We start from the raw sequence: 27,359 nt of genomic DNA on the forward strand, positions 1-27,359 counted from the left end.
TAATTTATATGAAATTATTTGTCCACAACATTTCTTATGATTTGTTTTATTTTTATTTAATGGAGTTTATCCTGTGCTTACGAGCCCCTTGGCGCAGAGTGGTACTACAGTCCTAAGCTCTGCTCACGACCTGAATTTGATCCTGGTGGAAGCTGGGTTCAAGTAGCCGGCTCCAGGTTGACTCAGCCTTCCAAGGTCGGTAAAATGAGTACCTCGCTTGCCAGGGCGGAAGTGTAGATGACTGGGGAAAGCAATGGCAAACCGCCCCATAAAAAGTCTGCCGTGAAAATGTTGTGAAAGCAACGTCACCCCAGAGTCGGAAACAACTGGTGCTTGCACAGGGGACTACCTTTTCCTTTTTATCCCATGCTTGCCTTTATTTTATTTATACTGACTTTGTTCTGAATTTAGCTCAGTGTATCTGAAGAAACTGCCCTTACCACCAGTCTATGGTTGCACTATTGGTGCATAATGAAGGGTTGCAGCCTTTTGCAAGAGCCCTGCAGAGCAGGCCTGAACTTATGTTAGTTATGTTGATCATCTTGTATCTTTGCTTTCTCTGCAGCCATGTCGACTAGTTGGTCCTTGAACTTTTTATTTTTGCCTTGTTTTCTGGCAAGGCTCTTTGTCCTCCTTGTTCTAACTAGGAGGAGGCTGTTTTAATTTGACAGCCTTTATAAATGTTGTGTGTGCTTGCATACTGCCTGGCTTTTTTCTTTCCTTCCAGCCAGACCTATGGCCAACTGTCAGGCATTTGCAATTAGTTCGCAGTACTATATATTATTAAACAATTAATTAGTGTTATTGTTCTTATCAGCTACTTTGACATTTATTTATCTTATTTATCTTGTGTAAGTGAATTCTCCTTTCTTGCATATTAGCTGTAGTTGGGTGCTTTCTCCAACTATTTTTTGGCCTGGCTGTACATTATCAAATCTATTGAACACAGTCTGGGTTTTATTTTGGAATTAAGCTCAAGACTTTAACATCATGGTCTCGTATAATATCACTAGGGGTTCAGGCATCCCTGTTCTTTCAGGGGTAGGAACATACAGTGGTGGGAGGAGTGTAGTTATAAGAACTCAGAGATATAGATATGGTTGGTGTCCTTCTAACCTCTGCTCCTTCTGCAGGGATGACAGCTTGCTGATTCAGGAGTAATCTCCACTTCATCTTTGATGTTGTGCAATGCCAGATCAATACAAAATAAGATGACTGTGCTTTGGGACATTATGCTGTGTGGCAACTTTGACCTGGCATACGTGATTAAGACCTGGTTATGGGAGGGTGAGAAAGTTTCACTGCAGTGCTCTAATGGTGTGGGTGATACTGGTAGACTGGGAATGGCCAACAGAGGCTCACCTGCTGAATCAAGGCTGGAGGATGTCAGTGGATCCGTATCAGCTGTTGACTGTGAATCCTGACAAGCCTGCAGCTCATTTTCTTGCAGGTCAGTTTCTGTTAAGACTGGCTACACAGGTCTCCTCTTCTCCTGAGGAGTCCTCGCTATCACTGAGACCTGGATGGCCCATAACACTGGCAAAGGCAATTTCTGACTGGGTACTGCGTTTCCCCATCAGGTAGTTTTGGGGACTTTATGCCAGCCATGGCTACATTAGTTCTCTCCTAGGTTGTTTCAACTCCCACATTTGAAGCAAGCCACATGCTGGATTTGATCTTCTGTGCAGATATGGATCTAGATAATCCAATTCATGTTGAGCCAGTGCCAATGTCAAATAATTTCCTTCTGAAGGTCAGTTTGTGTTTTGCTATCCCCCTCTGCAAGGGCAGTGAGCAAATTTATGCTCATCCACAGAGATTTATGAATCCTGTTGGATTCCGGAATGTTCTGTGGGATTTGTGCATCCCAGCTGGTAGTTCTGTGGATGAGCTAGCACACTGAGGCTTGGAATGCCAGCCTCTATCAGGCCTTCAATAAGATTGCTCCCAAGCCCTCTGTGCCACCATTTTTCTCCTCCTTCTTAGTATACCGGGGAGTTGAAAGATATGAAGAGGGCATTTAGCTAGGGTGACTCTGGCAAGGTTCTAGTAATAATGTCTTCCAGAACATTTTATAGAGCCCATTTGAAGTCCTACCGGGTGGTGGTGACGGCAGCAAAGGAGACATTTTTCTGCCTCCACTGCATCTGCAAGTTAATGTCCAATACAATTGTGCAGGGGGTTGGACATGGCTCTGAAATTCCCTTCCAACTCTATGATTCTAATTATTTAGAGTGGTTCAGAACTTGCCCTCCCTGAATGTTAGGTCCCAAAATATTAGAAATATGGTTTTTAGCTGTCACAATTTTGTGACTTTCTTCAAAGATAAAATCTTGAAGTTCTGCCATGACCTTGCCATCAGCTTCATTCCCAGTAGTATGCTAGAAGGTCCATGTTTACATCAAGGTCCCTTTGGGGCCACTTCAACCAGCTCTTGCCTGCTGATGTTGACAGGATTCTATTAGCTGTAAAGCTGACAACTTGCCCCTTGGATTCCTGCCCCTCATCGCTGGTTAAAATCCTGTTGTGAAGTGGTTGGGGGTCTCTTGAGAGAGATTATTAATCTTTGTCTCTCCCAGGGTTGCTTCCCTAGATCCTTGATGGAGGCCATAATAATACCCCTTCTCAGGAAACCATCCCGAGATCCTCAGGACCTAGCCAATTACCTCCATATATCAAATCTTTCTTATCTCAGGAAAGTGATTAAGAGGGCAGTGGCAGAACAGCTTCAAGGGTTCCTGGATGAGACATCAGCGCTTGGTCCCTTGCACTCTGGCTTCAGGCCTTGGTTTGAACTGAGACGGCAGTAGTAGCTTTGGTGGATGACCTCCACCATCCATTGGATAAAGGTGGGTCTGCACTGCTGATTGTATTGGACTTGTCAGCAGCATTCAACACATTCAAACCTGATTGACAACTTGGTCTTGCTGGGGATTTGTGGGACCACTGTAGCGTGGTTCCTTTCATTCCTTCAGGGATGCCACTGTAGGATAGAGGTTGAGGATGAGTGTTCCACCAAATATTCTCTCAAGTGTGGTGTTCCGCAAGGTGCAATTCTCTCCCCAATGTGTGTGTGTATACACACACACACACACACTCTATCAGAGTTTGTTAGGAGGTTCGGAGTTGAATGCCACCAATATGCAGATGACACCCAACTCTTCCTCCTGCTGGATAAGCAGCTGGACTCTGCACTGGAAGATTTGGCTTGTTGCCTTGAGGCTGTAATTGGTTGAAGTTAAAACCATGTAAGACAGAGAGCACCTGGTTGAGTAGGTCTGAACTACTGGGGGCCTTCAGCTCTCAACTCTTGATGAAGTCCAACTTTTATTAGTGGACTCTGTTGTTCCTGAACAAGTAGGTGTCAGCAGTGGCAAGGATGGTATTTTTCTATTTGCACCAAGCCCTCCAACTATCTCTATATCTGTTCCAATCTGACCTAGTCTCGGTCACCTCCTACCTAGACCAAGGGTGGCCAACGGTAGCTCTCCAAATGTTTTTTTTGCCTACAACTCCCATCAGCCCCAGCCAGCATGGCTATTGGCTGGGGCTGATGGGAGTTGTAGGCAAAAAACATCTGGAGAGCTACTGTTGGCCACCCCTGACCTAGACTATTGTAATGTGCTCTATGTAGGGCTGCCACAGAAGGTGCTCCAAAAATTACAGGAAGTCCAGAATGCAGTGACAAGATTGCTGATAGGTTCTTCTGTCATATTTATACTGTCTTGAAACAGCTGCACTGGCTGCTGATTGAATCCTGGATCAAATTCAAGGTGCTGCTGATTACCTTTAAAGCCCTAAATGATCTTGGACCTTCACACTTGGTGGATAGCCTCTTCCAACATGTCCCCCCCCCCCAAGAAAATCAGTGTTTCTAAACCCACAACTTGCTTGTTCTGCCTGGCCCTTGGCATGTTCACATGGTATCTATAGCAGGGGTGGGGAACGTCTGGCCTAAATTTTGCTGGCCTGAATTGTTCTCCCTTGGTGGAGCACTGTTTTTTAAGTTGATAGTTTTGTATGGCCCATGAATGATGCTATAAATATCCAAATGGCCCTTGGCAGAAAAAAGGTTCCACACCCCTGATCTACAGGGACAAGGGCCTTCTTTCTGGTAGCCCCATCCTGGTGGAACTAGCTATCAGATGGGTCTGTTTATGTGGTCTGCCTTTTAGTTTTATTCGTATTATGTTTTTAACTAATCTCTGTTAATGTTTTAACTGTTGTTAGCTGCCTCGAGACTGCTTGGTAGCAAGAGGTAGTATATAAATTCAACAACAACAATAATTAATAGCATCTTCTAGGTGATTATGCCAGAAGATGTGAGAACAGTAAACAGGTTTTCACAACATCTTTAATTTTTTTATATTTATAATTTGGATTTATATACCACCTTTCTCTGAATTCACAGAGCAGTTAACAACAAAGTATAAAATCCCAAAGTTTAAAATCCAAAATTAAAATAGTTAAAATAATATCAGATAGTGTGCTTTAAATTGCAATAAGCATGCTTAGCCAAAGGTTTAAAAACCTGTATCCTTCTGTTCCCTTAAATACAGGGTTTTGTTTTTTTTAAAAAAAAAAATTGCATTGGAATATTTAAATCTCACAAAAATCGCTCTCTCTCTTTAAAAATAGCACATAATATTTTTTGCACTTTCAAAATCAATGTCAGATTGACAAAGAAGCCCTCCAGCAATAATGAGTTTGGGGAATACATAATTGCAAACATTACAACAAAAATAAAATAATTTGGCATTAATTTTTAAAGATTTCTTTGTGAAGTTCTAAATTAGTTATAGACTTTACCTGGAGTGTATATTTCTGCATTTCATCCAAAACAAACTCAACTTCTTTTGAGGTTGTTAATGATGCAAGAATCCCATTTAAGCCATAGCAGTAAAGTCTTGCATTGTCATAGTTTTCACGACTAGAGTTTACACGGAGGCAAGCATCTCCAACATGATTCCATCCTTCTCCACACAGATGAGCTATAAAGAGTTACACAAGCTTAAAAATAGTTGCGAAAGAAAAAAACATCACATTTAGTACTATGCTTTAGCATTACCTCTTTAGAATGTAGTTCAATTAAGCAGTCATATAATATTTTCTAATGTTCTTATTGTAAAAGAGGTCACAGTACTGATGCATGATGCTCTAAAATTACAGTTAGAGAAAAACTAAAATGTAAGTAGGAGTACAATCAGTTAAAGAATTAGTTAATGTCTTGGGGAAATAATAAGATTTGTGATTTATATATTTTTCTGTGTATTACCATAGTTAACATCAACAGATTAACATTTAGGTGATGTGCTGATGGGTGCCTTTGGAAATCATAAGGAAATTAAATGTTATCTAGATGATTACAATTACATCTGAATTGAAGCCAAATGTGCAAATTCTTGGCTTTGTCATTTTTGTACTGATTACACTGAATACTCAGAGCCACCATTGTTTTCATTGAATTTCATAGAGTCCTTTGTTTCTAACACAGATCTGAACCGTCTTCACCCTTCTCTCAGTGCTAAGCATTAAAAAATGGTCATTTCAAACGTTTTTTTTTCCTTTTTACCTGGCAAAGCTTGGCATTCCTGCTGTCGTTGGTCCCACTGGCAGTTGAGATTCAGTGAACAGCTTTTACAACTGGTGAGCTTATTACAGATCTGTTCATTTCTTACATGGCATTTGGTGTAGTTTTTTACTGACTGGAATACAAACAGGCATGCAATATGTGTTAATTTTATGAACAGAGTAAAAGCAGGTTGAAACTGCAGGAGGAATTGTTTGTATGAGGATTACCAAACAAATCATATAAATTCATATGTTAGGATGACACTTATTCATGGTCCTTCACTAGTTTGTGAGAAAGAAGTAAAAATTAGAATATCTATTTCATTTACTTAACAAGAAGGGCTAAATATATTAGAAGTTTAGAAGATGCCTTTTAACAAAATTGATTACTAGCTTTTCATTTACAAGAAATTACATAAACTTAAACCACATAAAAATATGTTCTTGGGTTAATGAACTAGTTCTTCCTAAGTCAGGGACGCACAAAGCGAAAATTCAGAGTCTCTCAACCTCCGCACCTCAGATGTAATAAGTAGGAACATCTATATCTGCATCATAAAAATGGTCAACAGGATAAATCTGATTGTGAGGCTTCTGCACACTATTTATTTATTTATAAGTCCCATACAAATTAAGGGTATTTTCACAAAAGGCACATGTACATGTTCTACTGCTTGTTTCTGCTCTCTGCTGCTAACATGCTGTGGTCTGGATTATAGAGAATATAGGGGAGGTTTACTGTTAGGTTGGGCTGGACCCTTACCTCTATATTTCTAAATAAGGAATTCTTCCCAGTCATACTTCCACACAACCTCTGTTTATCTTCCTCCTCTGGCAAAACCACACAAAAACAAGAACAACAACTACACATTTCAGAATTCTGGAAAGAACTCTCAGATTCACAGAACATCTCTACAAGTTGGACTAGTTGACCAGGGTTGGACTAGATGAACATGGAGGTACCTTCCAACTCTATGTCTATGAGTCTAAGTTATATACTTCTGTTTGTACCCCATAGGCTATTGTTCATTTTCATTTAGATTTTCGTCCACGTGGCATGCATCTGAGCATACAAAACATAATGTAATAGGTTGTTTTCTTTCAAATCCAGCATGCATCAAAATTAGCATAAGTAAAATTTTATATAGCACATCTTAAAATGCTTAGAAGCTGTGACTAAGGAAGAAGTAGGTTTCTACCTCTAATCATTTTAATGAGTCATATGTGCAGTTATACACATGTCTGTCTGTCTGTCTGTCTGTCTGTCTGTCTGTCTGTCTGTCTGTCTATCTATCTATCTATCTATCTATCTATCTATCTATCTATCCACCCATCCCCAAAAATGTCCTGACTGACTCATCAATGCCCAACCCAAACCCCTAGACCTAGATACCCAAAACCTGGGGAGTGCATTTCTTCCATGGTTGGCTGGTTCATGGTTGGCTGGGAAGGAGAAAGGACTGCCAACTCCAGGTTGGGAAATTCCAGGATATTTGAGGGGTGGAGCCTGGAGAGGGTGGGGTTTGAGGTGGGGTGGGACCTCAGACAGGTAAAAAGGTAGTCCCCTATGCAAGTGCCAGTTGTTGGGGTGACATCACATCACAATGTTTTCATGGCAGATTTTTCAGGCAGCGACAATGCCATAAACTCTACTCTCCAAACCAGCCACTTCCTCCTAGAGAATTATAGTTGCCACTTTGCAGGTTTGGGTTGGGTCAAAATTACAACTGCTCTCCAGATGGCAGAGATCAGCTCCCCCGGAAAAAAATAATATAAGATAACCACCAGAAGCAATGAAACTTTCACATAAAGCATGTAAATATGTGTTTTTAGTGAAAATTAAACAAAAACATAACTGAGACAAACTAAGTATTCAATATTTGAAATTTTCACAAAGTCTCTCAACGATCTTAAAGAATAATATTCTCTTCAAAAAAGACTTAATGAAGACATGGGTGAAGTCTTTAATTCCTTAGTGTTCTACTTGTGATGGTATGGAGAGAAAAAGGAACTGTTTTTAAAAGGACTCCTCACGATTTCACTTGTTAGCTCTTCCTCAGCCTCTTTCTCCCAATGTTACACAGAGCCACAGCTCTACTCTACAACAGGAGTGGGGAACCTCCGTCCCGAGGTCCATATGTGGCCCTCAAGGTCACTTGGTGTGGCCCTGAGGGATAGCTGGACCAAACCGAACCATGTGGCAGCCCCTCTGGGGCCTGGCTGGCCAGCGAGGATCATGGGGCCCAGACGTACTGTGCAGTAGCCTCCCCAGGGCCAGGCAGGGATCACAGGGCCCAGATGTACTGTGCGGCAGCCTCCCTGGGGCCTGGCTGGCCGGCCAGAATTGCTGCAGGGCCTGGAAAAATTACAGTCACAGTTCAGTTTGCACTTGATTATCCCAGATGATGTGACCTAATATGCTAATATTTGGGGATGTGGTCTAATATGCTACTGAGTTCCTGCTTTTTTTCTACAAAAAAGCCCTGGACCTATGAATTTGCCAAGGGCGGCGGGCTGTGTGTATGTGTGCACGCGCCAGATTAGGCTCCCCCCCAAATGACTTCAAATAGAAAAAAACAATAATTTGCATTAATTTTGCTGGCCTGAATCATTCTCCCTCGGTGGAGCACTGTTTTTTAAGCTGATAATTTTTTATGGCCCGTGAATGATGTTAAAAATATCCATGTGGCCCTTGTCATAAAAAAGGTTCCCCACCCCGGCTAGAGAGGCAATGGCGACGCACCCATGACGAAGTGACTAGAACATCTTATAGGGTGTTTATGAGGTCCTATGAGATGGCAATCAAGGCCGCAAAGAAAACATACTTTGCGACACAGATTGCGTCTGCAAATTCGCGCCCGGCACAATTGTTTAGGATAATTCGGAATTTTACTACATTGCCACAAGGCAAGCCAAATGTTAAGGAATTGGAAATAGGCCGTGAGGCTTTTGCGAAATTTTTTGCAGACAAGGTCCAATCACTCCGCCATGACTGCCCGGCCATATTAGATACAGTGAGCGAACTCGAGGCTCCGTGCGTGTCTTCTAATTCGACCCTGGACTGCTTTGCCCCACTCAGCTTGGAGGAGGTTGACAGAATCCTTGTAACTGCATGCCCAACTACATGCGATCTGGACCCATGCCCCTCCTGGTTAATTAAGGCCTGCCGGGAGGAGTTAAGATGTCCTATACGGGACATCATAAATAGATCTCTTTCGGAGGGCTATTTTCCAACGCCCCTGAAGGAGGCAGTGGTCCGCCCTCTCCTGAAAAAGGTTACATCGGATCCGGCCGAATTGGCTCATTACTGGCCGGTCTCAAATTTGCCCTTTTTGGGCAAAATTATTGAGAGGGCTGTGGCGTTGCAGTTGCAGAGCTTTCTGGATGACACTTCCACCTTGGATCCATATCAGTCCGGCTTCCGTCCGGGCCACAGGGTGGAGACGGTGTTGGTCGCCCTCATGGATGACCTCCGGCGACATCTGGATCGAGGCGGCTCGGCGGTATTGCTGTTGCTAGACCTATCGGCTGCGTTCGATATGGTCGATCATCGGCTGCTGACTCGCCGCCTCGCCAACGCAGGAATCCGGGGGTTAGCCTTACAGTGGCTTTCCTCCTTCCTTGAAGGTCGGGGACAAAGCGTGGCGGTTGGAGGAGAGATGTCCCAGAGACACCTACTTAATTGTGGGGTGCCTCAGGGGGCAGTTCTCTCCCCAATGTTGTTTAATATCTTTATGCGCCCCCTTGCCCAGATTGCCCGGAGACATGGGCTGGGTTGCCATCAGTACGCTGATGACACTCAGCTCTATCTATTGATGGGTGGCCGGACCGCCGACACCCCTATAAATTTGGACCGGGCGTTGCAGGCCGTGGCAGATTGGATCAGGCTGAGTGGGCTGAAGCTGAACCCAGCGAAGACAGAGGTCCTTTGCGTGGGTCGCTGCGGGCTGGGAGGGGAGATCTCCCTACCGGTCTTTGAAGGAGCGACACTGATACCAGTGCGCAGGGTCAGGAGCCTGGGAGTGCTACTGGAGCCCTCCCTGACAATGGAGGCACAGATAGCAGCCACTGCTAAATCCGCCTTCTTCCATCTTAGAAGGGCGAGACAGTTGGCCCCCTTCCTAGAATGTAGCGACCCAGCAACAGTGATCCATGCAATGGTCACCTCGAGATTAGACTACTGTAATGCCCTCTACATGGGGCTGCCCCTATGCCGAACTCGGAAGTTGCAGCTAGTGCAGAATGCGGCAGCCAGGCTGCTACTGGGACTACCTCGGTGGGAACACGTGCGGCCTGCGCTGAAGGAACTGCACTGGCTTCCAATTATATTCCGAGCTGGTTATCACCTTTAAAGCCCTATATGGCCGAGGACCTGCCTACCTTAGGGACCGCCTCTCTCCACATGTTCCCCAGAGAGCACTAAGATCTAGCTCCCAAAGTCTTTTAAGGATCCCTGGACCAAAGGAGGCCAAACTGAAAGTAACAAGGGAGCAGGCCTTCTCTATAATGGCCCCCCACTGGTGGAATCAACTACCGGAGGAAGTGCGAGCCCTGCGGGACTTTAATCAGTTCCGCAGGGCTTGCAAAACCACCCTCTTTCTGCAAGCTTATAAGGAACCCTGAAAGCGACATCTAGTCATCAGAATATACCTATTGAATATAGCACCTTAATCTATTGTAGTTTTAAATTTTATGTAACTGTTTTTTAAATGTATTTATTAACTGTATTTTATAATTGTTTTATATAATATCATGGTATATACCTTGTCTTGTTAGCCACCCTGAGCCTGCTTCGGCAGGGAGGGCGGGATATAAATAAAATTTATTATTATTATTATTATTATTACAACATGGATTAGTGCATGCTCTGATCTGCTGCAGAGCCGGAGAAAGACTAAACGTTTAATTGAAACACGTGAAAGTTTTGTTCCTTCTGTGGTTATCTTATATAGCTCACTTTCATACCAGTTCCAGTTGTATTTATCACCCCTGGAGAAAATGGTTGCCTTGAAGGGTGGACTCTGTATCATTATACCCTGCTGATGTCACGTCCCACCTTTGGGCCACACTGTGATTTCAGACCAGTTAGACTTTCAGCCTAGCCTACCTCACATGATTGTTGTGCAGCTCAAAAAGGGGAGAGGAGAATGATGTAAGCTGCTTTGGTCAACACTGTGGAGAAAGAGTGTACTTTTCCTAGGTAGAGGCTGCTGAGGGGGGGGGAGGAGATGGAAAGCTGAAGTCAGATTAATTCCCCTATAGAAAAAGGCTGCCTTGGGTAGGTGAGAGGACACTAAGTGAATGTCTTCACTTGGGCAAGTGTGTGGGAAGACAGCAAGGAGGGCAGTCGCCCAGAGCCTCTTTCTAGAGCCCACTGTATTTCCCTTCACAACGGGCCTTATTCCTACTGCTTTTATATTGCAAAACCAATTCCACAAAGAAAACACCCCTTCCTCCCTCTCTTTCTCTGTGTATGTGTGTGTGTGTGTATACACACACACACAAAGTATTATAATTGGATTAAGGTAGTTAAATACTATTTTGAAGCACAGATTTCATGCTAGTCACATACAAAGACAGGCTGGTGTGTTTTCTACTCAGGCATACATATGTAAAATGTTAAGTGAGAACTGGCTTCTAGAGGAGGGCAACAAAGACCCAAAGCAACAAAAAGCTAAGACCAACTAAGCATGTTGAGTGTACAGAAAAGAAGAGTAAGGGAGGCATTGGAAAGCAGTTGTTTGGGGGGAAAAGAAAGAAAATAATCCATTTGCCTGAACACAGGCCTTGGATTCAGTAGGAGCTCACAGGAGCACAGCTCCTGCACCTTTCTGAGGGCTCCCCCTCCTCCTTCCCACCTTGCCCACTGAATATTAAGTGCAGCTGCATAGCAATTCCTGGATGAGCTCCACCACCTATTTTTCTACAAAACAACCCCTGCCTGAACATATGAACGAAGTAGTGGAATTTTCTTCTCTGGTGGGTTAGAGAGGAACATCTGTAATTACAATCTATTAGTAATCCCCGGGCCAAGGGAGGCGAAACTGAAAGCTACTAGAGAAAGAGCCTTCTCTATTGCGGCCCCCACTGGTGGAACCAACTCCCAGACGATGTTAGAGCCTTGCGGGCCCTCACCCAGTTCCGCAAGGCCTGCAAAACAACGTTATTTCGAATGGCCTTCAGCCAAAATGTGTAGATGGCCAACAACTTTGAAGAATGGCAAGATGTTCGCACCAAACTGTTGTTTTAAAGCTGCACTGATAATTTTAAATTGTAACCTGTTTTAACTTTTAATGGGCTTGCTTGTGATTGTTTTTATTGTTTTATTGTTGACATTATGATGCTGTCAGCCGCCCTGAGCCTGCTTCGGCAGGGAGGGCGGGATATAAGTGTGAAAAATAAATAAATAAATATATAATAAAGGTTGAATTAACTCTAGGAGATCTTGCTACTGCAGTGGTCTGGATAGTGCTTTCAAATAAACTCCTCCTCTCAGAAGTGAAAGTACATGATTTCCCAATTCAAATTTCTTAATGGATAAGCAATCACAGAAAGTAGGAGGTAGGGTTGCCAAGTCCAATTCAAGAAATATCTGGGGACTTTGGGGGTGGAGCCAGGAGACATGGGGGCGGAGCCAGGAACAAGGATGTGACAAGCATAATTGAACGCCAAGGGAGTTCTGGCCATCACATTTAAAGGGACTGCACACCTTTTTAAATGTCTTCCTTCCATAGGAAATAATGAAGGATAGGGGCACCTTCTTTTGGGGCTCACGTTTTGAAACTTGGAGGATACTTTGGGGAGAGTCACTAGATACTATATTGAAAATTTGGTGCCTCTACCTCAAAAAACAGCGCCCCCAGAGCCCCCAAAACCTCCAGATTAATTCCCCATTATACCCTGAGAATCTATCTCCACATAGAGAATAATGAAGTACTTAGCAGACTCCCCCCCCCCCATTTCTGGCAACACTGAAGGGGGACTGGCCTCTCTACTCACGAGTTGCTGCCAACTTCTTCAAAGTAACACAGACACCCCATCCCAAGAGGAAGCCTTTCAATCAGCGACTGAAGCCTCCGGAGGTAGAAATGCACATGGTCCTCTGGAGGTGGAGCCCCCCCCCCCCTCCGCCAGCCAGACTCCCCGAGGAGACGCCTGTAGCAGCCGGAGAGGACGCAAGGACTACGAGTCCCAGCATGCACCTCGCGAAGGGAGGCCGTGCCGTTTCCCCCACCCCACCCCTCCCGCTTCCACGTTTTTGGAGATCGGGGGGAAAAGCTGCTAATCCAGAGGTCCCCCAGCAGGGCGGGGGGGGGGGTTGGGAAGCCTAGTAGGAAGGCACTGCTGGTACATCAACTATCAATGAGAATTAAGAACCAAAACAACTTTTAAACTGCCAAATTGTACTGAGAGCAGTTCATATATTCAAAACATAAGATTGCAGTCATATATAATTATTGATAGAATGAATCAGTCAGAGTGAACCATATGCACATTTTTTTAAAAACGCTATGAAATAAACCCATCATGTTTAAGGTCTTATTGAATTGAAAGGTTTTGCAAACGCAATAAGAAACAAATGTGAAAAACTACCATGTTCTTTTATAGAAGCTCTACACAGCAAATTAGCCAGAACAAAATGTTGCAAAGTGGCAGAAGGTAAGCTGGTAAAATATGCACAGATGAATTTCAGAAAACCTTTTTATACCTATTTGCATTTAGTTTGGCTCAGTCATTATACATTATTGACAATACTGTCTGAGAGGTCGATTACAATGAATTTTAAATTGCAAGCAAGCACCATCTGCTCACTTAACACTGTCCCCACCTAATATTCCTTGTTAACATGTCATTATCACAATGTCAAAATCCTGAAAAGTTCAGGCTGCTTTCAAAAATGAAACCATATGGTAGTAAACAACATTAAATGCAGAGGGGAAAAAAGGCAGAAAACTCAGTTTATTTTTACCTCTTCTTCACAATGTGTTTTTCTGACTGAAGTTAACCCAAGGCTATCTAACAATGCTTAAAAAAGAAATTTAGACATTAGTAACTATTCCCTCTGTTTTCATCTTATTTCTATAATCTTACTTCTAAATCCAATTTACACATTCCTTCCTGGACAAATCTCAGAAGCCTAGTGTAAATGCAAATCCAGTTGGTAATTGCTGTTAATACCAAGATTCTATCCCAAACTACCAAATCCCATTAAATTCAGAATCATGAAAGCCCATATGTTGCATAAGTTTTCATCTAGTCACAAAAAGTGTAAAATAGCTAAGTGGAACATCATAAATAAACTGACTCATTGCAGTTTTTTAAATTCCGTATACAATGGTAGAATATGCCACAAAACCTCACTTTCTCACTTTCTTCTTAGCATGATATGCTTCTTTGTGGTGAGTAAATTTGTACGATGTTGAGAACTTGGGCTACAGTGTGAAAAATTATCCCAAGAAGATTTAACAGATCATTTTGTTGTTATGCCTGATTTAAAAAACTGGAGACCCCCATGCTCTTATGGGCAACCCAGACTACAAACTTGGGGGCTAGCATGATCATCACAGACCAGAATCTAGAAAAGGCTCTCTGCTGCAACCTCCTTCCCTTCACTGTTTGGTACCTCTTCTTTGAGGTATCTTTCCATGCAGCTCTATTGTACTATAGTCCCAGTAAACTATGGAAGGTGCTGACCTGAGACAAAACCTGAGATTTACTAAATCAAAGATATAAGAATACTACTGCACTGCAATTCTGTTTTGATTTCAATATGAAACCATATTTGTTGGGGGGGGGGGGGGGTTCCTTTCAAATTCTCTGGTGCCTTCACTGTTCTCCATGACTTATCAAAAATAATTGCTAGTGCTTCAGTATGTTCATTAGTTCCCCATGATACAGAGATGCATATACAGTAGACCAGCTGATTAAAGTAGTTCAAGATCTGCTTTGTTCATGCCAGTTTTCTAGTTGTTTTTAAGTACTCTCTTGCTTCCTATCAACACTGCAAATGATATTTTTTCTGTACATGTCAGTATTTGCTTGTTAAACTTCCATGCAGTTAGATAGGGAGAAGTATAGCCATTGGACTAGGAACAGAGCTAGGAATAGTTTTCCCGTACTTGTTTTTTCCATTCAATGTCCACTTCTTAGTGTTCTGGGATTCAAAGCAAGGTATGTTTTAGTAAGGTTACAGCTAGGCATCGGCACGAATTGAAGCACAAACTGCAATTCATGCTAAAAATGGCTGATTCATGGTTCATTATGAATTGATTCAGCAAATGCTGTTGTGCATGAAATAAAAATGAAATGGTTTGGTTTTGGGGTGGTTTGTCTGTGTCGTTACTGGCAGGGAATCCTCTTCACATGCTGTGACATTCCTGGCATGATGATGTCACTTGGAAGTATCGTTATCATGCCGAGCACATTCCCCTGGCAACATGCCCCCCGGAGCGATAACGTCACTTCCAGGTGACGTCATTGTGCCGGGCACACTGTGGCACGCTTGAACTTTCTACCCCTCTTGGGGGCTATTCCATGCCTTCCTGAACTGAACGAACTAATGAGCCACTAATTGTTTTGGAAATTAAAAAAACACAAATCAAACTATCAAGCTGGGTAACCCAATGAACCATGAAATGAAACAAACCACCATTTTCATGTTCCATGCCCATCCCTAGTTACACCCACAGAGCTTTAAAATAGGCTCAGGTGCTGCTCACTTATTCAAAGTCACTTGCACAAGCGTGAGTTGCAATACATAGACTTTTACTTGGCTGAGTTATTGTTCTCACTGGGAGGGCAGAATAGGAGATTCTCTCACCCATTTGCATGTTGTGCTATGGGGTTTGTGCTTGCTGCTGCATCCTCTTGTTTTATACTTCTGTTCACAAGAGGCCTCCTTTGTTTCTAAAAACATTTATTTGGATTCTTTAAGATTCTTCCTCTATGCTCATAGTTACTACTTGGTTTTGGTGATGTTTTCATTAGTTTCAGTGGAACAACTGCACTGCCACCTGTGACTTTTTGAAGTCTCCAATTAGGACAAGACTGTAGCCCTTAACCAAACGATCCTTCCCTTCCAAATTTCAAGCAGTTCAAAGAAAGTCTGTTTCAGAGACCATTAAAACTGTCTTACAGCCCTCGATGCAGACGCTGCATGCACACGCAAAATCTGTATTGGGATAATTTTTTCAGTATTTTTCTTCTAGCCCATGACTAACGATTTACTTCCCCACTGGAGCCAGTGGACTTGCTTGAAAAAAAATTAAATGTTGAACAGTGAAGGCTGGCAAGGTAAGGGCTTTATCTCTCTCCCCCATATGCCACATTTTTGTTTTTATAAGCAACAAATCCTCTGACTCACAAATAGGCTTCCCAAGCCTCCCGCCCTGGCGGGAGAATACTGGATTTTCAGCCTCTTTTCCCGCTTTCCATAACTCTGGAAGCGGGGGGAGGAGGGGGGAATGGCACCAAGGAGCATTTGCGTCGTCCGGGGAGGAGGTGCTGAGCCTGGCAAGGGAATCTTGAGAAGGGAGGCTGGCTCGCCAGCGAGCGGGTGGAGGTGGCTGCCGAACGCAGGCGGGTCTTGACGGACTCCAATGCCCGATGCTTCTCCTCCTCCCTTCCCTTCCCACCCAGCCCCGTTGCAGCAGCCGTTCTTCCTTTTCGCAAGCTGCTTCCCGCGCCCAGTCAGCTGGCTGGGGGGGGGGGAGGAGAGAAGCCCCGCCTGCAAAGGACCATGTGCCTTTGCACCTCCGGAGGCTTGATTGCAAGGCTCCACTTTGGGATGGTGTGACTGCTGCTGTAAAGAAGCTGGCAGCAACTCGTGAGTAGAAAGGCCAGTCCCTCGCTTCAGTTGCCAGAAAGGGGGGGGGGAGGGAGGAGGAGAGGGAAACGTCTTCATTATTCCCTATGTGGAGATCAATTCTCATAGGGTATAATGGGGAATTAATCTGGAGGTTTTGGGGGCTCTGGGGGAGCTGTTTTTTGAGGTAGAGGCACCAAATTTTCAATATAGTATCTAGTGCCTCTCCCCAAAGTACCCTCCAAGTTTCAAAACGATTGGACCAGGGGGTCCAATTCTATGAGCCCCAAAAGAAGGTGCCCCTATTCTTTGTTATTTCCTATAGAAGGAAGACATTTTAAAAAGTGTGCTGTCCCTTTAAATGTGATGGCCAGAACTCTCTTGGAGTTCAATTATGCTTGTCACACCCTTGTTCTTGGCTCCACCCCAATGTCTCCTGGCTCCACCCCCAAAGTCCCCAGATATTTCTTGAATTGGACTTGGCAACCCTACTCACAAATGGCAGACTCATGAATAATCATATTCCTGAGGGCCTTCTTCAAGACAAGAGCAGGTTTGAACTGGTCATAGAACTCTCATCTTTTTGTGCAGTGGTATTTCTCTTATGGTTCTAGCTACCACAGGAAAACAGAAACTGAAGACACTGCAGATTAATTAAATCTGAAAGCAGAGTGCAGACACGGAAATTGTGGCACCACCAAAGAAGTAGCCCAATCCAGCCTACAGATCTGACCGTTGGAGGTAATTTCACTCAAATGTATTACTCTTCCAAATGAAGTGAACAGATGTGTTTGGATCGGATTGCAATTAGTCACTATCTAAAAAACAAATTTTAAAATATATTTCATTTTCCATTTTTGAGCAATATATAGACAGCTAGGGTTGCTACTTTCCAGGTGGCAAGTGGAGATATCCTGGAATTACAGTGGGTCTCCAGGTTACACAGAACAGTTAACCTAGAAAAAATGGCTGCTTTGGAGAGTGGACTCTAGTATCATAACCCACTGATGTTGACTGATTTATGTAATTACATCTTGGTACATGCCTCCTACCTTGGTCAGAGGCCAACTTAATTTTAATTCCAAAAGATCATAACAGACCTGGTCTCCTATAGGCCAATAGCCCTTTTAAACACATATGCAATTTTTTTACAAAGCTTCTCACTAAGGTTACAAAAAATAATTCCTGATTATATTATATCTGATCAGACTGGATTAATCCCTAGGAGGTCTTAGCTGACAACATCACTCAAACACTAAATTGATACAATGCTGCTGACATACTACACTAGAAGCTCTTTCGCTGACTTTAGACATTCAGAAAGCATTTGATTCTTTTGATATTACCTGCCTTAAATGTTTATTGAGTGATGAATTTCAGTGACACTTTTCTAAATGCAATTGAAGCTATTTATGCCACGCCCTCAGCCAAAATAAAAGTGATGTTTCATTTAGTAATTTTTTTTCTTCAAAGGGGTACCCCATCAGTGATCCCCTCTCACCCTTGCTGTTCGCTCTTGCTATGGAGCCTCTGGCAGAAGGAATTCAAAATAATTCTCGCATCAAGGGAGTCACAATAGGAAACAAGGAGCATAAGGTCAGTTTATATGCCGATGACCTTGTTCTCTATATAACAGAACCAGAGGATTCACTCCCAGCTGTAAAGGAAACACTCTCTACATTTACATTGGTCTCAAGATTACCTGTTCATCAAAGTAAAACAGATTTGTTCCCAATCTGGTTTTCTGATAAGGTCATGTCAACTCTAAAATCCAAATACCAGTTCCACTGAGTATCTGACTCCTGGCAATATCTAAGGGTTCACATACCTTTAGACCTCTCCAAACTCTTTCAATAAAATTTCAGTAAAGTAATTCAGGAAATGAATGCAAGTTTTAAAAAACTGCTTAACATTAACCTCTCTTGGGCAGACAAGATTAGTTTGGTTAAAACATTTATTCTTCCTAAATTTCTGTTCTTATTCAGAACCATACCAATTATGACATCAAAGTCAACCCTAGGTTCCTGGCAGAAATTGATAACTGATTTCTTCTGGTCCAACAAAAAGCATAGATTTTCTTCTTCCACTTTATACAAGGCTGCTCAGAAAGGGGGTTTGGATCTGCCTGATTTAGCAGTGTACTATGCAGCTTCAAACTTAGCCAACGTGATACAAGAGTTCTTTAACTACACTCCAGGCAGCCAGATTCAAATAGAAAGTTCATACACATCTCCATGTTTACTGGAGGAATATTTTTGGAATCTCCCCCACTGCAGATACCAACTTAAAGACTCACATTTTTCTAGAAACGTCATTAAAAATTTGGGACATCAAAAACATCGAATCCCTGGTATATCTTCTTCTTCACCCTTTTCAAATCAGTCATGGTTTTCCCCACATGTAGACTTTCAGGCCTTTTCAAACTGGTGTACTGCAGGCTTAACACACATATCTGATCTCTTAGACAAAGGGAAAATGTTGGATAAATCACACCTGGAAACTAAATTATGGGAAAACATCCCATGGTTTAGGTATTTTCATATTAGGAATATGGTCCATATGTATAATATCTCAATCGAAAACCAATAGTCCCCTCCCTGAATTCAAACTTCTGCTAAAAAAGAGTAAGTCCAAAAAGGGGTTTGGAATATAAATTGTATAAAATAATATTAGACAGAGTGCATGCAAAATCAGCGCATAATTTACAGTTATGGCAAGTTGATTGTCAACAAAGAATAAAACAGGATGACTGGGATTCACCTCTAAAATTTTCTTCTTTTTTTTTAAACCAGAAACAGGCTTATTTAAAAAAAAATAAGTTCACAAACATACAAAACATATAAACATGAAATATAAACTATTACTAATCTCATACGGAACTTATCACTGTCCTTAGTTGACACCACTCTGTTAAAACATGCATTTTCCTACCACTGTTTCATTTAAACGCTAATATTTCTCCTTTTATTATTATTTAAACAATAACAGAAACTGAAAAATGGTATGCATGTGTGTGTGTATACATACATATATATATGTTATAGCTTGTTAAACAGCATATGTATTTGGAACGTTTACTGGTTTTTAAGGTTTTAACTGTTTTAAATGTTTAATGGTTTATATATTTAAATATTGTTTAATTTTTATGTTGATCAATTGCTGGAAGCTGCCCTGAGCCACTTGTGGGAAGGGCGGGATACAAGTCATAGATAGATAGATAGATAGATAGATAGATAGATAGATAGATAGATAGATAGATAGATAGATAGATAGATAGATAGATAGATAAATAATAAGACAAAGGAGAGTAGAAAGTATTAAACTCGCCTCAATCAATGCCAATAAAGCATAACAAGAATTGACATTACCTCCATTAAATCTAACAAATATTAATCTTTCTTCCTACTATACATTTCTTCTAAACAAATTTATTTCTTTTCTTTAAAAAAAAAGCTGTGGAAATGCTTTCTTCTTTTTTTGCTGAGACTTAAGCCGTTTATATTTATTTCTACATCTTCCTTTGGGGCTTCATTATTATGTTATTTAATCTCTATTTTCCTCCTTATCTTTTTTCTTTTTCTTTTGCAGTCTTGTCTCCATTTGTGCCCTTTCTATCTGTTCTTGAACAGATTCTTGACCTGAATCCGATGAATCTTCTGGTGTTCTCTGAATTTTGTTTCCCTCTGTGGATTGATCTTTTGAGTTCCTTCTTCTCTCTCTGGACCATCTATCAGCATACCTGTCTAAAAACTCTCTCATTTTAAAAACCAAATCTATTTTAAATCTTCTAGTCTCAAAATTAAACAACAAACATTCTGGTATTAGCCATCTATATGGTATTGCTTTTTCTTGTAGTAAAAGCGATAGCTCTTTGAATTTTGTCCTTCTTTGCCTTATCTGCCATGGTATTTCTCTCATCACTACAATGTCCTGACCTTTAATCTTTATTGGTTTTTCCAAACCTTCTAAACCTCATCGTTTACCAGCTTCTGAAGAAAACTAAGATGCACCTCCCTGGGAAGAGAATTTTTTTTCATAAGCTTTATTAACTGTATTTATACAATCAATTTCTCTTTCCAGATCTGCTCTCTCTTTTCCCAACAAGTGCACTAATTCTTCTGCTAATAATCTTTATTTTCCTTATCTTTCTTATCTTCTCTTTCTCTCTCCTTTCTACAAAAGCTAGCCACATTCAAAACAGGCAGGATAAACAGGCAAAGTTCACACCCTTCAGCTTTATATTCCGGTTATACACTTGTGGGTTTTTTTTCTTCCCTTCCCTTCAAAGTAGCTCACAACGTGTCCCAGCTACTAAAGCAAAGTCCAAAGACATCTGAAGTTAAAATAGAAATATCTAGAGTTCAGTATTTTAGTAGAGAATCCAAAAGAAGCACAAAAAAAATAGAAATACTTTCCGTATTCCAAACCGCCAATAATTCAGACCATTCCAGTTCTTCAGCTTCTAAGTGTCTCCAAGTCACATAACCATTTTGTTTCACACCCTGGGAGCTAGAATTCACTCTTGGCATTGTATAATCCTCCTGAGCTCAGCATTGCCTTCTCTGCCCACTACGGCAGATGGGACTACTTTGCCAAAATGGCGTCCGATGCGATCCGGGCTTCGGGGTAAAACAAGTAAGCCCAAGAGTCAGCCATGGCTTTTTCTTGGACTCCCTCCAGCACCCCTTGCTCATGGAGCACTTCAACTGCGCCCCACTCCACGAAACCCTGCAACCCTCCAAAGTCACTCAGTTCGGCTCACCCCTCCACCAGTGTTTTGAGATGCAGCCGCTCTCATCTTGCTGAAACCAGAAGCTCACCTCCACTAAAATTTTCAATGTCAGATTTCAAGCACTACAAATGGCTATACACTGGTACTATACTCCCAAACAACTATTTAATATAACCCACAGAGGTCCCTCCCCAAATCCTATACCTCTTCATGTTCCCCCTCCCAAAAAATTTTTATCCCAGAGTTGGCAACCCTGTGCACAGTACATGTCTAAACATCTAGAGACACACACACAAACCAACAAACCAGCTTGGACTGCACACTGTTTTGACCTGGTGGTTGTATGATATGTAGAAGCAAGAGGAATTCTTTTTTGTACCAAGGAGAAAGTCATTGCAATGACAGGGACAACAAGCAAACTTGCAAACGATCAGACTGCAGTCTTTACTTCATAAACAACAGTGAAGGGGTAGGGGCCTCTGTATTTAATGCTTTGCCCTCTTCCCTCCCTCACACCGAGGCTTTCTCCGTTCTTCTTCTATTTTCTTCTTGTTTGTCTTTGACTGTGGCTGTCTCACCCAGAGGAAGGAAGGAAGGAAGGAAGGAAGGAAGGAAGGAAGGAAGGAAGGAAGGAAGGAAGGAAGGAAGGAAGGAAGGAAGGAAGGAAGGAAGGAAGGAAGGAAGGAAGGAAGGAAGGAAGGAAGGAAGGAAGGAAGGAAGGAAGGAAGGAAGGAAAATAGATGGGGAGGGAGAGAGAAAGGTGGAAAGAAAGCAACTTGAATTTTAAACGCATTCTCCAAGCCGCTGGATGGCTTGGCTTGAAGAAGTGGTTTAAAGAGATAAATGCCTTCTCTGGTGGGGGCTTCAAGAGCCACACGGTGTGTGTGAAAGAGCCACATGTGGCTCCTGAGCCACAGTTTGGCCACCCCTGTACTAGAGAGATGGGTATAAGGCAGCTTCACATTTTCATGTGGCCAAGACCTGGTTGTGTTTCATATTTCAAAACTGTTGTGGCACTGTCTAAGCCAAAGGAAAGACGAGAGCATGGGTGTATGGGGACGGGGGGGAGGAGAGATCAGAACCTTGAATCAAGCACTTTTTTTGAAGGGATGTGGGTTTATTACAGGAAATGTTGGAGCCCACTAATCTGGCAGAAACAGCGGCCAGGATAGCCTCTGGTTTAGGAGTGGAAAGGGAGGAACTGCAGGCTCCTTGCTTTCAAATATAATGCTTCTGATAGCAGTATCTAAGCAGAGCTCTTTCAAGCTACAGGGACCATAATGCAAATTGTTGGTAAGCTGTTGTACTGCTGTTCTGGTTTCTCAGAGCATCCCTGACATGTGTTTGTCCAGCCGCTGCTTAAAGACTGCCAGTGAGGGGGTAGACTGCACTGTTGAACAACTCTTACTGTTAAAAAGTTTTTCCTATGCCAGTCCTCTCCTCTGCTGCCAGTAGGAACCGCTCCCTGCCCTCCTCTAAGTGGCAGCCCTTCTAATATTTCAAAAAAGCAATCATGTCTCCCCCCTCAACCTCCTCTTCTCCAGACTGAATATTCCCGAATCCCTTAGCCTTTCCTCATTGGGCTTGTTCTCCAAGGTTACTCAGACGTAATCTACAGTGAGCACTGTGGCACCTACTCTCTACATATGCGTAGGATTGCAGTTTTAGTTTAAAGAAAGAAGAAGATATTGAATTTATACCCTGCTGTTCACTCTGAATCTCAGGGTCTCACAGCAGCTCACAATCTCCTTTATCTTCCTCCCCCACAACAGACACCCTGTGAGGTAGGTGGGGCTGAGAGAAGCTCTCCCAGAAGCTGCCCTTTCAAGGACAGCTCTGTGAGAGCTATGGCTGACCCAAGGCCATTCCAGCAGCTGAAAGTGGAGGAGTGGGGAATCAAACCTGATTCTCCCAGATAAGAGTCCACGCACTTAACCTCTACACCAAACTGGCCCTCCTTTCTCACCTCAGACTTTCTAGTTAATACATTTCAGACTATCCCTGAAGTTTCCAAGGGTAGCCATGCTGGTCCACAGTAGAACAACTAGATTCAAGCCCAGGAGAACCTTAGAGACCAACAAGATTTGGGGGAGGGGGAACAAGCTTTTCAGCATTAGAGCTCCCTCAATTAGATAAAAGGAGCATTGACTCTCAAAAATCTTGTTCTCTAAGGTGCTCCTGGACTCAGATTTAGCCATATAAATCAGTGAACTCCTTTCACCAACTTAATGTATTAACTAACATCATGCATCCCCTGCCTTTCTCCCCCAAAAGGACACTGAAGTGGTTTGACACACTCTCCCCTTCTCTTTTATCCTCACAACGAACCTATGAGGCGGGTTAACTAAGAGTATATTACTAGTCCAAGGTTTCCCAGCAAGCTGCCAGGGCAGAGTGGGCATATGAATCAGGACCTCCCAGATCTGATTTGGACACCTTAACTACCAGCTCCTACTAAACGCACTATATTTTAATGTATTCTTTTTTTCCTAATGGCAAACTATAATCATGTTTATAATGTATGTTACATGTTCAAAAGTAAATTAGGTGGACAGGAGCACCTCTGGGAAAGGCATGTTCTCTGTTTAACCCGGACCTGCCAAGCAACAGAGCAAAGAAAGACAGGTTGCTTACCTGTAACTGTGGATCTTCAAGTGGTCATCTGTGCATTCACACTCATGGGATAATGCGCCTGCGCCGATCCCCGAATCGGTACCTAAAAAGCCCGGGATTTTTCCGCGCTCGGCACCAATGGGCATGCGCAGGTGTCCCAGTACGCATGCTCACTGTCGCCGGCGCAGGGATCCCGCCAGTTCCTTCCTGACCGCTGGAAGCCCCTACCAGAGGGAGACCGTCAGCAGTGGGGAAGGAGGGCAGGTAGTGTGAATGCACAGATGACCACTCGAAGATCCACAGTTACAGGTAAGCAACCTGTCTATCTTCTTTGTGGTCTCTGTGCTTCACACTCATGGGAGATTAGCAAGCAAAGCATACCTGGAGGCGGGAAGACGGTCAACCGGAAGAAACAGCTTGCAGCACCGCAGTTCCCAACCGAGTCCTCTGCTGAGCATGCACGTCCAGCGTGTAATGCTTCATGAAGGCATGCGGAGAAGACCAGGTAGCAGCCTTGCAGACATCAGACAGGGACACCCCTCTCAAGAATGCCACCGACGTGGCCATCGCTCTCGTGGAGTGTCCACAAACAGGCCCAGGTAAAGGCTTCTTCGCCAGCAAATAACAAAGTTTAATTGTCTCCGTGAGCCATTTTGAGAGCCTCTGAGACGAAATCCTGGACCCTAACTTGGGAGCAGCATATGAAACAAAAAGCTGCTTGTCCCTACGAAAACCCCATGAACGACTTAAATAAAACAGTAAAGCACGCTTAACATCCAGCGCATGCAATCTACGTTTTTCGTCCGAGGAAGGGCTAGGGTAAAACGTAGGTAACCAAACCTCTAGATTAAGGTGGAACTGAGAGACCACCTTGGGAAGAAAAGTAATGTCCGGAGCCAGGGAAACCCCCGCTTCTCGAAAAGCAAGGTAAGGATAGTCACAACGCATTGCCGTGAGCTCCCCAACACGACGTGCTGATGTGATGGCAATCAAAAATGCAGTCTTCCACGACAGAAGTTGTAAAGAGCACGTTGCCATAGGCTCAAATGGCCGACTGGTCAGCTTGTCCAGAACTAGAGTCAAGTCCCACAATTGCGGGGGGGGGGACCTCGAGGGTGGATGTAGCCTGAACAACCCCTTCAAAAACCTTTTGGACTGGGGGTGGGCAAAAACAGAGTACCCCTCCACCGGATCATGAAAAGCAGAAATCGCTGCCAGATAAACCTTGATGGAGGAGAAAACCAGGCCCTCATCCACTAAGGCCAGTAAAAATTCAAAAATTGCTGAGAGACCCACGTTGCCAGGCGGCACCGGAGAGTCAGCCAAAAACTTACTAAACTTCCGCCACTTCCTTTCATAGGAAGCACGGGTGGACGGCTTCCTACTGCTCATGAGGACTTGCTGGACCCTGCTAGAAAAACCTACTGGTCGATGAACCACGCTGTCAGCTTCAGATGCGGCACGTTGTGATGGAACATGTGCCTGCCCTGAGTCGACAGCAGGTCCGGCTCCGCTGGGAACTGGTAGAAGACCCCCCTCGACAGCTGGAGCAGAATCGAGAACCAGTTCTGGCGGGGCCACCAAGGAGTTACCAGGATGCAGCGTGGCCTCTCCTGTGCTAACTTGTTGACCACCTTCGACAGCAGTGGCAGAGGCGGGAACATGTAAAGGAACCGACCCTCCCAAGGAAGTAGAAGCCCGTCTCCCAGAGAGGCTGGATCCACTCCCCCTCTGGTACAGAACAGAGGGCACTTCTTGTTCTCGGCTGTGGCGAAGGCATCCAGCTGCGGGTACCCCCAAAGCTGGAACACAGGCTCTAGGAAACGCCACTGCAGTTCCCATTCGTGTGGTGAGGCCCCACCCCTGCTGAGAGAGTCCGCCTGCATGTTGAGGACCCCCAGAAGATGTGTCGCTTTTACAAAAATGCCGAACTGGAGACACTCCAACCAGAGATCCATCGCCAACGCACAGAGCCGACGAGACACTGTCCCCCCCTGCCTGTTGATATAGCACAGGGCAGTGGTATTGTCCGTAAGCAATGCCACAGTCTTTCCCGCTACCAGTGGGCGGAAAGAGAGAAGGGCAAAGTAAACCACCAGCAGTTCTAGATAATTTATGTGACAATGAGCCAGTCTCGGCGGCCACTGACCTCCCACACAGAGATCTTCCATGTGGGCTCCCCACCCCCACAGGGAAGCATCGGTAGTGATAGTCACAGTAGGGGTCAGAAGATGGAAGGGAGCTCCCTGACAGATGTTGCTCTCTGACTCCCACCATTGTAGCGATTGAAGAGCTGCAGGCAGGATGGTGAACCTCTTTCGAGGTGAGTCTCTGAGAGGGCGAAAATGGCGCAGGAACCATAGCTGAAGACCTCTCATTCGTAGTCTTGCAAAACGTAGCACGCTTGTCGTTCGCTGCCAACAACCCCAGCATCCGGTGAAGCTGTTGTGCTGTGCCCCACTGCCACCTTTAAAGAAGCTGAACCAGACTGACAATGTCTTTTGCCCTCTGCGAAGGCAGAAACGCCCGGTGTTGGTCTGTATCCAGCAGAGCCCCTATGAACTGCACTGTCCTTGATGGAGTAAGATGGGATTTCTCCAAATTGACCTGCAACCCCAGGGTGTCGAGAAGACGCAGAGTGATGACAATATGCGTTGATAGACTCTCCCTCGTCTTCGCCACAAGAAGCCAGTCGTCGATGTACGGAAAGACAACGACTCCCTGAAGACGAAGATGGGCAGCCACAACGCTCATCAGTTTTGTAAACACCCGAGGAGCAGTAGACAGGCCGAACGGAAGGGTTCTGAACTGGAAGTGCCGAGCACCCACTGCAAACCTTAGGAAACGCCTGAACGCCAGATGGATGCTGACGTGGAAGTAGGCATCCTTGAGGTCCAGAGTCGCCATCCAGTCCCCTTGATTGATGAGGGGCAGGATTGTTTGCAGCGTGGCCATTCTAAACTTCTGGTACAGAATAAATTTGTTCAGACTCCAAAGATCCATGATAGGTCTCAAGCCCCCGTCCCTTTTGGGGACCAGGAAGTAGCGAGAGTAAAAACCTCCCATCCTGGCTTCCAACGGAACTTCCTCTATGGCTTGTTTCTATAGGAGGTTGCTCACCTCTGCCAGCAGAGGTGGGGAAGGGGGAGTGGTAACTACCACGGACTGATTCGGGGTCTGAACAAACTCTATTTTGTAGCCCTCTTTTACGATGGACAGAGCCCACCTGTCTGTGGAGATCAACTCCCAGGCAGGCAGGAAAGGGCATAGGTGGATGGATGTTACACCAGTGGGGGTGATAACGCGTGCTGGAGGAAAGTCAAAGGCCCTGCTTCTGAGGGAGAGCACCCTTGGACTTGCCCGTTGGTTGGGACCCATAACGGCTCCTGTTATTGCCAGAATAGGTGGGTCTATCAGATTGCGAGTGGCGAAGACGCCATTGCTGCTCCGGAGAAAATTTCTGGTAGGGCTTCTTGGCCCAAGGTTTATTCCATTGTTTTTGACCTGGGAGCTTTGGAAGTGGCCTGCACGCCCAGGTTCCTCGGGGTTTTGACACTCTTGTCAAACTCCTGCAACGCTGTGTCTGTTGTGGTGCTGAAGAGCCCATCACCTTCAAACGGCAAGTCCTCCACAAAGGTC

The 27,359-nt window shown here is 44.0% G+C and overlaps 1 protein-coding gene across 1 annotated transcript in view; it reads right to left on the reverse strand.

Annotated features, from left to right (window-relative positions):
* ATRNL1 (attractin like 1) overlaps positions 1 to 27,359 on the reverse strand; it is a 1,015,273-nt gene that overhangs the window by 785,480 nt on the left and 202,434 nt on the right. Inside the window, exons 14-15 of the mRNA XM_060241568.1 lie at positions 5,573 to 5,705; positions 4,810 to 4,991 (exon numbers count right to left, since the gene is read on the reverse strand). Of these exons, the coding sequence (XP_060097551.1) occupies positions 4,810 to 4,991; positions 5,573 to 5,705 (315 nt within the window). The remainder of the gene's footprint in view (positions 1 to 4,809; positions 4,992 to 5,572; positions 5,706 to 27,359) is intronic.

This window comes from Heteronotia binoei, chromosome 6, assembly GCF_032191835.1.
Source record: "Heteronotia binoei isolate CCM8104 ecotype False Entrance Well chromosome 6, APGP_CSIRO_Hbin_v1, whole genome shotgun sequence".
NCBI lineage: Eukaryota > Metazoa > Chordata > Lepidosauria > Squamata > Gekkonidae > Heteronotia > Heteronotia binoei.